Here is a 14,057-nt window from a genome sequence, read left to right on the forward strand (position 1 = left end):
CAAAACGTTTATTGTCCTGCAAGGGCCTTACGCAATCCCACAGGAAACCACGCTCAGCACTTAGCCAACACTTGTTGATCTGATTGAATGCAACAAAAACGGAGACAAAAGCCTATTTCATAAAGGTTCCAATTTTGATAACCACAGCTCCTGTTTTTCCCAGGCAGCCCTCGGGGACATGTGATAACCCTGCCTTTGTTTATAGAGCTCTGGGCTGCAAAGGACCAGAAAATAGCTCGGCAAAACCCCACTTCTGACGCTGGCTTCTCTCACGAATCAGGAAACCATGAGGTAACGCCGAAGAGCGCAGAGAATAAGCAATGAAAGCTTCAACTCAACACTGGACGAAGGGACGCTGCAGGAAATGTGGCAGAGAAGGACAGTTAATATGACCGAGAAGGAGCACATGTCCACACCTTACGTTATTAAGAAATCCAGAAGTGGAAAAGAGATCGCTTTGGCTCCGGGAGCAGGCACCACGCTTGCAAGGAAAAAGTGTGATTGTCACTCGACGTCATTATGACAGGATCGCAACTTTCGGCTTTCCTCATGCCACCCTCTTCTCTGGGGTGCACGGACTCGTCCTATGTGATGAACCTGACGAATTCGTTGAGGCTCTGCTCTCCACAGCCGAAAGCCTCAATCATCCTTTTGGTATGCAGCGACACACCGTATTAACTCATACATGGTCGGCTACTTTAACTTACTTGGCAACATCCATGGTGTGACGAAATCTCGGGTTGGCAGAGGAGAGCGAAGCTACCGACTTTCAAAGAGGTCTCCTCTTGAGTAGACACAGGACTAGCATCACTTCTATTTTCTCGTCATTCAGTCAAGTGTTCTTGAGCACCGACCATGTGCTAAGCATTCTGTTAGGGGCCGGAGACAGAAGTCAACAGAACAGGGGCCGCCCACATCTTCAGGGGCCTTATGTCTAGTGGAGGCAGAACCCCAAGGAAAGGTTTAATTACAGTAGAGTGTGTGAAAAATAGCTTACAGAGCTATTGTCAATGTTTCTGTTTGAAACTGGAATTTGGGAAGGGGCAAAGAGTCCCTCAGAAGAATTCCCAAGAGGGGAGCTTACACCCTGATAGCAAATGAGCCACTGATGGACCCCAAATAGCTCTTCGGTCTCTGGGAATAAAGTAGGCAATCATTCAAGAAACTCAGGGTGAACCAGAGTACCCGTGGCACAGTGACTTGGCCAAATAAATGAATTCCACACTCTGCTAATTAACTCCCTTTCCCACACGGCGATTTGTATTTACTCCACCGTTTAAACATGGTAGCATGGCAGAAGGTCAATTCTAGAATAAAGAGTAAATTTCGGGGAGGCGGAGAAGGAAGCGGTAGAACCCTGGAAACACCTGGGCACAATCTTAGGATTCCCATCCCTTCTTGTGCCTTGAAACACTCAAGGGCAGCTGGGAGGAGTGGTTTCCTCTGAGTCAAATGCCACAGATTTACTGACTTATTCTATTCATTCACTTCCTCTGCCACCTCTCCCGGACCTTTCTTCGGCTCTGTATTTTCCATGTCTTCAGTTTCATTCTAACTTGTTGTAGCAACCTGCTATGTCGATTACATGATTTAATTTGTTCAAATGATAGTCTACATTGTCACCTGTGCCCGGTGAGACCCTTAGGAACGTGCTCTAAAGCTTGTTCCTGCAAGCCTTTAGCAGGCAACAAGCTTCTGCCGGGATGCGTGAGATAATTTGACTTCATGACGTAAGCAAGCTTGTTCGCTTGGGAGTCCTAGCGCTTGTCTTTAGCACAAGAAAGAACCTGATGGGATCCATTTTGTGTGCGAGAGAGAGAGAAAGAGGGAGAGAGAGAGAGCACGAAAGAGCCTCTTCTGGCTTCTGGCTGACCTTTGTGTTTTCTCACTTTAAAAAATGCATTTGACTCATGGCTTTAAAACGCCATCTATATGCTTATGATTCCAAATTTCAGCCGGCTCCTCTCCCCTGAATTCCAGACTTTCATTCGACTGTCACCTTGTCCATCTCTACTTGGAATGTCTAATAAATGTGTCTAACTCACCATGCCCAGTGCCGACCTCCCGGCTGACCCGCCCCCGCCCCCCCCACACTACCTTCTCCCATTGTCGTCCCCTCTCAGGTAACAGCAACACAAATTTTCCCGCTGCTCAGGCCAAAGAATGTGGAATCATCCTTGCCTTTTCCCCCTTCCTTCGCACCCAGCATCCAGTCCTTCACACGATATGGTGAGCTCTCTCTTCAGAATATATCCCAAATGTGGCCACTTTTCACCGCCTCTTCTGCTACTTGCTGGTCTAAATCGCCACCGTCCCTCACCTGCAATGTTGCCCTTGCTCCTGACTTCTCTCCCTGCTTCTGCTCTTGCTCCTGGAGGTCTGTTGGCCACGGGCTAGCCGGAGGGATTCTTTTCAATGTAACTCGAGTCCTGCCACTCCTCCAGTCTGAACTCTCCCTTGGTCCCCCCTCTTCTGGTCCACCAGTACTGTCTCTAACCTTATCTCGTGATTCTTCTACCTCACATTGCCGCTCTGAAAGCTGGCCTCCTTGCTCCTCCTACAATATTCGGAGCACTGTCTGCCCCAGGGCCTTTGCATTGGTGGTTTCCTCTGCTTGGCAGACTGTCACAGATATCTGCCTGGTTCATTGGCTCATCTTGGGGCTCTGCTTCAAATGGCATCTTCCTAATGAGCCCTCCCTGGACCACCTTGTTTCGTCCTACCACCTCATTCCACCCAGCCTGCCAATGGCCCTTACTCTGCTCTATTTTGTCTTTCTCCACGGTGCTTAACACCTTAAAACCTGCTGCACGATTCATTTATTTATTACCTTTCTGCTTTTACTAAAGAGTAAGCCCCAAGGGCGTCTCTCTCTGCGGCCTGAGGTTTTTCCATGGGCGTCTCTTCCCTGGGGGTGTCCCTCTGTAACCTTCTGCATTTATTCCCCTGGTGCTAAGATGATCTACTTGGAGGTTGGGATCAGATGTGAAGAGTCTATGCTTATGGGGCTGGAACATTAATGTATCGCCTCTCCTAGAAATGCTTGCCTATTAAACCTCGGGCTCAATGGTGGAACAGTTAGACTTGGTCCTTATGAGAGGAGATGGGTAAGTGGGGGGTGGAGGTGGACATGAAAAGGTTTGTTGTTTCTTTTTGTTAGCCCCTTTACCGATACAAATGAAATCTTTACAGAGCCTGTTGGCATGCTGTCAATTTTACTCTCACTTTTTAGTGGAAGGTAAGGATTTGGGGGCAAAGATGGGGTTGGCAAACTATGACCACCACCTGTTTTTGTAAATCAAATTTATGGGAACACAGCCAGGACCATTCGTGATGTATTGTGCGTGGCTGCTTAGTGGAGCCCTTGTACCAGAGACCTTATGCCCGCAAAGTCTCAAATATTTACTATCTGGCCTTCACAGAAAAAAATTTGCCAACTCATGCTCTAGAAGAATCTTGCCAGCTGTGGAAGTGACCTGGTAGCTTGGAATTAAGTTCAACAGCTCAATTCAACAGACATTCACTGAACTGGACTGCGTACCAGATGCCAGAGTTGGAAGTGAAGAAAGTAGGCAAAGGAGGTATCTTTTTTTTTTTTTTTTTGACATTTTCAAGTTTTATTTGATTAGTATGGTAGGAACAAATCCTATAAAAGTTAAACTAGAGTAAAACACACATTTCTCCAACATATCAAAGGAGGTATCTTTATGGAACCCTTCCGGCCACGATTCCCACTTTAATTCAAATGGTCTTTCCCAAAAGTTTATCATGGGAAATTTCAAAATACAGAAAAGCTAAAAGAATTTGTACCGTGAGTACCCATACACCACCATCTAGATTCTGCAATTAGATTTTGCTAAACTGGCTTTGTCATATATCTGTGTATCCATCTCTCTATCCATCCATCGATCCACATTATTGGTCTTACTGTTTCTCCTGCTATTACTATTCTTACCATTGTTGTTATTTTCTGGTGCATTCTGGTAAGTTGCAGACATCGGTCCACCTCAAACATTACCTAGATAGAGGTTAATTCAAATTAGCCTTTTATTTGAACTCCAATACTGTGATCTTGAAAGCAGCCTCCATTTAGCCAGAAGACACCACCATATAAAAGCTGAAAGTGAGAAAGGTTATCAGGGTGACTGAGGTAAGTATCAGGGGAATCATTCACCTAAATTTCTCCACTTCCTTGGTTCAGAGATGGATCAGCCTTTCAGGGCCAAGAACATTTTACTTGTGGTGAATTCTAGGAAATTTCTGTGGCTCAAAAGAGAGGGTCATGAGCTGTTCTTTTCTGGAATGCTGCCAAAAACCCATGGGAAAGATAGGAACACATTATGCATTTCACGCAATGGTGGATCCCATGTAACTTCAGGGTCAGAAGGCTGGGTGATAGAAGAGACCCGGGGTTGTGCAGATTGCCCTCATGAGGGTGGAAGTGGGAGTCACAGATACCCCTCTCTGATGGATGTATTTGGATGTCCTCAACCAGCAGCCCATTAATGACCTTCATAAACTAATGTTTACAAAACAATCAGTGTCTGATTTGGAGCCAGTCGATTTCCTGGCTTCGGTGAGTCTGAATGCCTAATTTGGAATATTCCAGAGACATTTGTCATTTCACAAAGAGCCGCAGTAGTGCTCTGGGAGGCAAGTTACTAAAACCTGACCAATCTGCGAGAAAGCATTTTTGAGCTGCGTGCTAGAAGGAGACAAAAATTGGACATGAGGAAATATGGAAGACGTCCATGTATTTCTATAAAATACATCTTGAAGAAGAAAATCAGTAAGTCAGACAAAAGAGGAAAATACAATTTTTGAGAAAAAAAGGTCAAATAAAATATGTCGACAATGTGTGGGTCTTTAAAGATTGTAAGGGTGTTATTTAGAATCATTTAGGGAAGGTTCTTCGTTGTCACATTGGCACAGAGTTTTCTTTATGCTTCCCAGGAGCCTGAGGGCCGTTGATGATGTAGCTACACACTCGGATATCCACACACATTGGACATCTCCATCTGGATGGCAGATGACAGTGTGAAAAGTGTGCCAGGCTCCACGTACAGGGTCACGCTGCTCATCTCCAAAGTGGGCCCCGCCAGTGAACAGTTCCATGCCCTGTATTCCATCTGTAAACATTTGCCCCTCTCTGACCTTGCTTTGTCCTTGGTTTCGGTCTTCTAGCTTTTCAGCCTCATTCTTTTCCTCCACGGGGTCTGCAAAGAGAGCTCCCTGCCTTGCCCTGACCAGGCAGGCCCTCGGACTTAGTTTGCCCCCATGACTGGCCTCTCAAAGACAAGAAAAAAGGGAAGCTCTCACTCCTGGTACCGTTTCGAAGGTGGAGGGGGTTCTGAGGCCCAGAGGAGACTTTGAAAAGGTGGTCAAGGGCGCCTGGGTGGCTCAGTGTTAAGCGTCTGCCTTCGGCTCAGGTCATGATCCCAGGGTCCTGGGATCGAGTCCCACATCGGGCTCCCTGCTCGGCAGGAAGCCTGCTTCTCGCTCTCCCACTCCCCCTGCTTGTGTTCCTGCTCTCGCTATCTCTCTCTCTGTCAAATAAATAAAATCTTTAAAAAAAAAAAAAAAGAAAAGGTGGTCAACTGAAAGCACCCCCAAGAGCCTTGCAAATCTGCTAGAGAAGTGGGCGATGATGTGCAGTGAAGCCGTTCTTTTCTGCTTCCTTTTAACGCAAAGCTCTCCTTGCAAATGCTGCTTATAACAGAGGAGCCTTCCAGGACCCCTGAACTCCAGACTTCAGTGCTGTGGCCCGTGGCATGCAGCGCTTCAGCTCTCAAGTCAAGTTTAAGAATTGTTTATCTCGGGGTGCCTGGGTGGCTCAGTCTTTAAGCGTCTGCCTTCGGCTCAGGTCATGATCCCTGCCGGGCGGGAAGCCTGCTTCTCCCTCTCCCACTCCCCCTGCTTGTGTTCCCTCTCTTGCTGTGTCTTTCTCTGTCAAATAAATAAATAAAATCTTAAAAAAAAAAAAGAATTGTTTATCTTGCCGGATGGCTGGTCACCTTGGTAATAACATTTAAATGGACACATCCACTTTCTAAAAGGGACAATATTTGTAAGAGCGTTTCTTTAGCCCAGGGAGCTTTGAAAACCCACCTCATCTCCTCTTGCACAAAAGTATATTTTCCAGTTGTCTATCATCACCAAACAAATGATCTAGAAACCGAGTGGCTTAAAACAACCGTTTTTATTTGCGCACAGTTCTGCGGGTCTGGCAGTGGGGAAGGACGCAGGGGGTGCTCCTGTCGTATCCACGTGGCACGGGCTTCTCCCCGGATGGTGGTCTCAGAGCCACGGCTCTGCTCACAGGCCAGCTACTCCCAGGAGGAGGAAGCAGAAGCCACCAGGCCGTCTCAGAGCCACGCCCACAACTGGCACAGTGTCGCTTGCACTGTATTGCACTGGTCAAAGCAACCACAAGCCCTGCTTAGACTCGGGAAGAAGAGAAGTAAACGCCACTTGCAATGGAGGGAGTATCGAAGTCACATGGCAGAAGACATGTCTCATGGGACATACTGTTGCAGCTGTTATAGGAAAAGAGAATCTTCTACCCCAAGATGATAAACAATGAGTCTGATCAACAGGGGGTGGTTGTGATTGTCGCAGGCTGGCCTGGGCTCAAGGACCCAGAGGGTTCTCACAGGACCAGCCAAGAGGGGCCCGGCTGCGTGCGGGATAGAAATCAACAGCGAGCCAGGAGGAAGGGAGAGCAGAGTTTATTGAAGACAGAGAGAGAGAGCACATACTGACTGGCTGGGAGACCCAGAAAGGAAGGGGAGTGAGTCTCGTCTTTGCTCGGGGTCTGGAGTTTTTATAGAAGACGATGGTCTGGTGTCCGCGTCCTCTCAGGCATCCAGGAACTGGTCAGAACAAGGACCAGTGCTCTGATGTCCTCCATAAGTCACTTATGCCCTGGAGCCAGGGGTCTTGGCATCAAGGTGTCTGGAGTCAGAGGTCTTGGAAAAAGTTCACGATGGCCCGCCTGGTCACTCTGTAGGTGTTACTTATCGCGCTGGAAGACTCCAAAGAAATCGTTAAGTCCCTGACCTTTAGAAGGGGGACATAAGGCGGGGGTGCAGGTCCTAGCAAGAACAGAAGCAGGAAAAGGAGAAAAAAGGCAGTTTTTTTCCCATGGAGCCCCTTCAGCTTCCCTGTTTCACAACGATGGCCATGTTAAACATCTCACCTAGATTTGAGGGGAAGGTTTCCCACCAGCAGTGACATGGAAACTGAGCTAAAAGACGAATGGGGATAAGCCAGATCAAGGAGAGAGAAAGTTGCAGACAGAGGCACAGCAAGCCAGCGAGTGGGAAAATACACGTTCCAGAGCCTAAAAGAAGTCAGCCTGGTGGAAAGAGGGAGTGGAGTGCCTCTGTGTGCGCGTGTATCCTTGAACAAGTGTCAGCCTGTTGAGGGTGAGGCCAGATTAGAGACATCACAAGACCTTCTCTTGAGGGCCCTGAAGGTTTTCGGCCTTTATTAGATTTCCCTGGGACATGGAGAGTGGATTGGCCAGTGGCCAGCCTGAAGGCAGGAAGAGGGGCGCGGCTATCAGATAAGATGACCGGTGGCAATCGGATTTAAGAGACATTAGGCGTGGAATCCACAGGATTTCAAGGTGGAAGAGTGATGGGGATAGCTTGAGTTTCAGGCCCAGGCAATTGGCTAAATGTTGACATTTTTGGTAGCAAATGCAGAACCATTTACTAAAGATTGCAAAGAGCCTGACCGAGAGTCCATATTTCTATTTTATTTGGAGAGAGTTTCAGAAGTCAGCATAATGATGATAAGTAACAATACTGTGTTATTTCATGGCACTTTTAATATTCACATGTATTAGCTCAATTAGCCTTGAATCACAGCAAGGTAGAGAGGAAGGATTTGAGTCCCACTGACATATAAAGAGTCCAGGGGAAAGTCCTTGTTCCTCTACTACCTTGTTCTTTTAGAGCAGGGGTCTGCAAACCAGGCCTGCAGGCAAGCCTGGCCCACTACCTACTTTTTACAGTCTGTGAGCTGAGAGCAGTTTTTACATTTTTAAGTGGTTGAAATTAAAAAAAAAATCAAAAGAATATTTCATGACAAGTGAAAGTTATATGAAATTCAAATTTCAGTATAGTAGGGGCAAGGGCAGGTCACCTCAAGATAGGCCACTTTTTTTTTTTTTTTAAGATTTTATTTATTTATTTGAGAGAGAGAAAACAGGAGCAGGTGGAAGGGCAGAGGGAGAGGGAGAAGCAGGCTTACCGCTCAGCAGGGACTCGATCCCAGGACCCCAGGATCATGACCTGAGCCTAAGGCAAACGCTTAACTGACTGAGCCACGCAGGCATCCCCCCCCCATGGGCCACTTTGGCAAGAAGATTCTTTTGAGTTAAAAGAGATCAAAACCCAGCAGATTCAGGAAAAGCGCTTTACTTCCCCCTCAACTGCCTACATTTACATTGGAAAGGAGAGCCTGTACGAAGAAGAGAGCTATTAACAGAGGTTCCTCTTTACTTAAGAAACTTGTGTGCAGAGCAGGGCAACCGTCGTTTTACAAACATCTCGCACCTTCCTGCAAATGGGTCTTCCTTCCCTTTGTTTTCCTCCGCCCCGCCCCCTCCCCTGAGCTCTGGACGCCAGATAAACCTCATGGTGCCTCAGTGTCTTTGGAATTTCAGGCTGTGTGGATTCCCCGCATTTACGAAATTAAATTTAATTTTCTCCTGTTCATCTGTCTCATGTCAATGTGATTCTTAGTCCAGCTAGAAGGATCTTGAAGGGCAGAGGAAATCCTTCCTCCCCAACAGTAACCATAATTAAAGTTTAATCAAAACAGCCACACCCATTTCTTTACGTGCTGTCTATGGCTGGTTTGTTGCTACCAAGGCCACCTGGAGCCGTCTTCACAGAGAATGTATGTGGCCTGCAAAGTTGAAAACATTACCTTCTGGCCCTTTACAGAGTTTTCTGGACCCTGTTTTAGAAACGCCACTTTCTTTCCTTTCTCCAAACCACACAATGAGCTTTCTAGTATTTAGAGGACAGAGACCGGCAGCCATGCCTATAGCCTTGGCTAAGCATCCCAGCAATGAACTAGATCGGCTCACTGGCTCCTGCAAGTCCGCACTGCTCTGGGAAAACTCTCCAGCGCCTGCCCACTGCCCTCCACAGCAACCAAGCTCTTAACCAACTGGCTCCCCACTAGAGTGAGTCTCTTTTTTAGGCAGGAGCAAAAAAGTCTGGGCTCTGAGACTCCCCCCATCTTCCTCCCTGCCCCCCCACCCCCGTTCTAAGCGCCAAACTTTCGTGTAGTACTGAGGGCATACCAAGCTCATTGAATTCTCACTACAACCCTACCAGGGGGGTTCTATTATCCCCCTCCCCATTTCACAGTGGAAGACCTGGGGGCACAGAGAGGCTGAGCCACCGGCCCCAGCTCGCGCTGCTAACAAGCGATGGAGGCACAAATGGAACCCACAGCGCCCTGATCGGAGCACCTGCCCGGCCCAGGGAACCCCCAGACCCTGGGGGGGGGGTCGCATCTCTCCCGGGCGGGAGGGGCGCAGAGGTCGCTGGGCAGCAGAGCCCGCAGGGGAGGGGCGGAGGGCGGCGCGAGAGGAGCCCGGCTGCCCGGAAACAGTGGCGCGTTCCCCCCCACCCCCCCCAAATCCCCGGAGACCCGCAGACTCCCGCCTCCCGCCCACCCGGCGGCCGCGGGCGGCGAAACGCTGAGTCACGGTGAGACGGCTGGCCCGGCGCCCTCCCCGCCCTGCGCTCAGCGCCCGCGCCCCACGCCGCCGCCCCAGCCGCCGCCGCCGCGTGGGGACCGCAGGCCCGCGGGGGTGCTGGGCTCACGGCGCGGGACCCCGCCTTCCCCAGCCCGCCGTCGACTCCCGGGGGAAGCTCCTGGGAGGGGACGGGAGATGCTTCAGTAGGTCTCTGACACTGGGCGGAGGTGGTAGGCGGCTTTCCTGTTCGCCAAGCACTGCGATCTGGTAAGCACCTCGTCACTTGTCCGCGTGCACAGCATTTACGGGCGGGAGTCTGGAAGGACCTAGAAGTGGCGCATGGAGGGGGAAAACCCTTCCTAGTTGCTTGTAGGTAGGTGCTGACGGTTCTGTACCGCTTTGAGGACTGAATTCACTTCTGAGCCCCACTGTCCAGCACCCAGTAAGTATTGATTGATTGATGGCCTGCCCCCAGGAGGACACATTTTGACGGACGGGCCGGGACTTGCGGAGTAGAGTGCTCTCAATAACAGGAGTTAACGTTCTTAGAAGGCTCACTACACTTCTTTGAGGTAGGCAGCCTTAGTACCCCTATTTCACAGATGGAAAAACTGAGGAACAGAGAGGCTTAGCAAGTGGCCTCAGGTCACACAGCTGGTACCCGGTGACGCCGGGATGCAAACCCAGGCTCTCGGGCTCTAGGGTCTATGCTTCTTGCTAAAGCATCTCTCTTGGTTTGAGTAGGAATCTTTGAAGGAATGGATTGTATTTCGCTTGAAGAGTTTTAGAGATTTGGTGGTACCATCTTCAAGCATTTGAAGTGGAAAAGATGGATTGTGTTTGTTCTGGGATACTCCATTCGGTAGAACTCAGGCCCACAAAGAGAAAACTCTTTTGAATAATAAAGGCGGGGTGTAGACTGGTCCTCAAATACAGGATGCATCATCAAGGGCACCTCCTCTTCAGTTTCCGGCGCTCTTGAAGACTTCCTGACAAAGCTCAGATTTCTTGCCACTAAACTTGGCCCTGAACTTTAGGGATAGATGGATCTTTGAATTTGGTGACCCTCGAAGATCCTTTCAGTGCCGAGATCTTCGACATGTTCTGGTGAGAGACACAGACCTCATGGATTTCCTTCGTGTTCCCTTAGTCACCACGTAAATCTCAGCCTCATGGTAGCACCTACCTCGTGGGGGCAATGTGGGGTTGGGGAGGTTGAGAAATTTCAATGAGATAAAGCAGATAAAGGGGCGCCTGGCTGGCCCAGTTAGTAGAGCATGCGACTCTTGACCTTGAGGTCATGAGTGCCAGCCCCACGATGGGCGTGGAGCCTACTTAAAAAAAAAAAAGGAAAGCAGATAAATTGCTCATTAGTGGTAAGTGCCCAGCAGAGCTGTTATTGCTAAGTCTTGTAAAAGATGGCTGTGGGATTATATGAGATTGCAAATAATTAGTGGTACTGATACATTAGTACTCATACATATTCACCAGCATTATTGTTTAAAATTTCCTAATCCAGGTCTTGTACAGAGTAAGGAGTCAATATATTGTAGCTGTTAATATTTCGGGCAGGTCTGAATTTAATATCCTTTATTTCATAGTCTTTGGATGTGCCCGCCTTATGATTTTTCTTTTTTGTTGCTCCTCTTTTGGCCCTCTAACCTCTACAGCTTAGCATCGGAACCCTCTCTTTAGACTTCGACATGGCATCCTCCAAGAAGGTTACCCTGTCAGTGCTGAGCCGGGAGCAGTCGGAAGGGGTTGGAGCCAGGGTCCGCAGAAGCATTGGCAGACCCGAGGTATGCTGCTTGGGTGGCTGTTTCGTGCTTTCCTGCAAAAGGCACGGGGGGTGGGGGGGACACACTGAGGCTTAACTTGGGAAGAGAGGGCCCGGGAAAATCATGAGCTGCCTTGTGGGGGTGCCATAGGGGCCAACTCTAAACTCAGCAGTTAGGGTCCCCACTGGACCAGTCCTAGCCCGAAGGGGGTTTCGCTAACATGGGTACAGAGGTCCGGCGCAGAAGGTGCAGCTGAAGCATCTTCACCCCTCTCCACATTCCCTTGTCCTATCCTGGGTTGATCTACCAGCCTGAGCGTGCTCATCTCCAAACACGCCCACCTTATAGCCCCAAGTTGACTCGCCCGTGGTTCAAAGCATCAGGGAGTAACTTTAGGTTCCAGTTCCAAATTCCCAGGGTCACACACTTGCCTCCCCCTTGGCCAGTCAGCCTCGCCAGGGATTTGGGTTCATGGAAAAACCACTGAGACCCGACTTTGTGGACCTCCTGTGGGGACGGGGGTGCATGAAATCTTCTCTCATAGGAGGTGATTTTAGGTTAGGTAGACCTCTCTCAGCATGAGAGCAGTTTTATTTGAATATTACAGAGGACGTGGGACTTGCAGAAAAGAACATCTTATTTGCACAGAAAGGTATCAAATGGTGGTTATAGCCCAGGGAATACAGTGCTCATCGCCATCCCCGATTCCAAAAAGATTTTTTGATTGAAGTATGACTGACATATGACATTGTCTTAGTTTCGGGTGGACAACATAGCGATTTGGTATTTGCATATATTGCGAAACAGTCACCACAATCAGTCTAGTTAACATCTGTCACCATACATAGACAACTTTTTTTTCTTGTGATGAGAACTTTTAAGATTTACTCTCTTAGCAACTTCTAAATATGCAAAACAATGTTAATTACAGTCACCATGCTGTACATGACATCCCCAGGGCTTATTGATCTTATAACTTATTTATCTTATAACTGAAAGTTTGTACTTTTTGAACACCTTGATGTTTTTCACCCACCCCCCACCCCTCGCCTCTGGCAACAACCATTAAGCTGTTCTCTGTGTCTGTGAGCTTTGTTCATTTATTTTTTGATTCCACACGTAAGTGAGCTCATACGGTATTTGGCTTTCTCTATTTCACTTAGCATAATGCCCTCAAGATCTACCCACGTTGTTGCACATGACAAGATCTCATTTTTTTATGGCTGAGTAATATCTCATTTTGTGTGTGTGTGTGTGTGTGTGTGTATACACACATATATATTACGTTTTCTTTTTCCATTCAGTGGGCGTTTAGGTGGTTTCCATGTCTTGGCTATTGTGAATAATGTTGCAATGAACATGGGGGTACAGATCACTTTTCAAGTCAGTGTTTTCGTTTCCTTTGGGTGAACACCCAGAAGTGGGATCGCTGGATCATATTTTTCGGGGAACCTCCTACTGTTTTCCATAGTGGCTGCACCAATTTACATTCCTACGGACAGTGTACAAGGGTTCCCTTTTCTCCACACCCTTTCCTATACTTGTTATTTCTTGTCTTTTTGACGCTAGCCATTCTGACAGGTGTGAGGTGATCCCTCAGTGTGGTTTGGATTTGCATTTCCCTGATGATTGGTGGTGTTGAGCATCTTCCCCCCCCCAAAAAAATATTTTTGAATAAAAGAAGAAGTATATTAGGGAAATGGATTCTTTTTTAAAAATGAGGTCAGTTTGTTCCTCTTCTTAAAATCTGCTCTGATATTTTCATACTCTTTCTGCCATTAGCTTCCTTTTCATCTGTGAATGTCTTTTGGGGTCCCTCAGACATTGTTTTCCAAAGGGATACACACAGGCAGGATTATTCTAAGGGCTAAATGCACAGTGGATGTTGGGGACATACAGATGGATGTGGTGTCATATTGTACTAGGCCACATCACCGCAGAAAAATTACGAAGAATTTGGACACGCATCAGTAAAGCCATTATTGTATGTCGAGGGTAGCTAATACTTTAATTACTCCATCTGCCAGAACACATCTGCTGAAGGTTTCTTAATTTTTTTTTGTCTCGTGAACCTCTTTGGCGGTCTGATGAAAACAACACGTTTCTTCTCAGAATAATATTTTTTGTTTTTTTTTAAAGATTTTATTTATTTATTTGACAGAGAGGGAGAGTGAGAGAGCACTAACGGGGAGTGGCAGAGGGAGAGGGACATGAGATCATGACCTGAGCCGAAGGCAGGTGCTTAACTGACTGAGCCACCCAGGCGCCCCAGAATAGTATTTTTTAAATGCAGGAAATAAAACACATAGGATTACAAAGGAAAACATACCGAAATATGGTGAACGCAGTATTACAAAAGGAATTTGTAACCTAGTAATTTTGCGTTAAATAACAAGACTTGGTGGCAGGTCATATAACTATCTAATTTCAAAGCTGTGAGGAGCATGAACAAGAATAGTTCCGTATACCGGGGCACCTGGGTGGCTCAGTCTGGTAAGCATCCAACTCTTGATTTCGGCTCAGGTTGTGATCTCAGGGTCCTGAGATCGAGCCCC

At 47.8% G+C, this 14,057-nt stretch overlaps 1 protein-coding gene across 8 annotated transcripts in view; it reads left to right on the forward strand.

Annotated features, from left to right (window-relative positions):
- Positions 1-9,720: 9,720 nt before the first annotated feature.
- Positions 9,721-14,057, forward strand: part of PIR (pirin) — a 101,434-nt gene continuing 97,097 nt past the window's right edge. For 2 of the 8 annotated variants that reach the window (XM_078064572.1, XM_078064573.1), the window contains exons 1-2: positions 9,721-9,991; positions 11,395-11,523. In XM_078064572.1, coding sequence (XP_077920698.1) covers positions 11,428-11,523 — 96 coding nt within the window. In that variant the 5' untranslated portion in view covers positions 9,721-9,991; positions 11,395-11,427. The other 6 variants (XM_078064566.1, XM_078064574.1, XM_078064570.1 and 3 more) reach the window with 5 other exon arrangements.

This window comes from Halichoerus grypus, chromosome X (assembly GCF_964656455.1).
Source record: "Halichoerus grypus chromosome X, mHalGry1.hap1.1, whole genome shotgun sequence".
NCBI lineage: Eukaryota > Metazoa > Chordata > Mammalia > Carnivora > Phocidae > Halichoerus > Halichoerus grypus.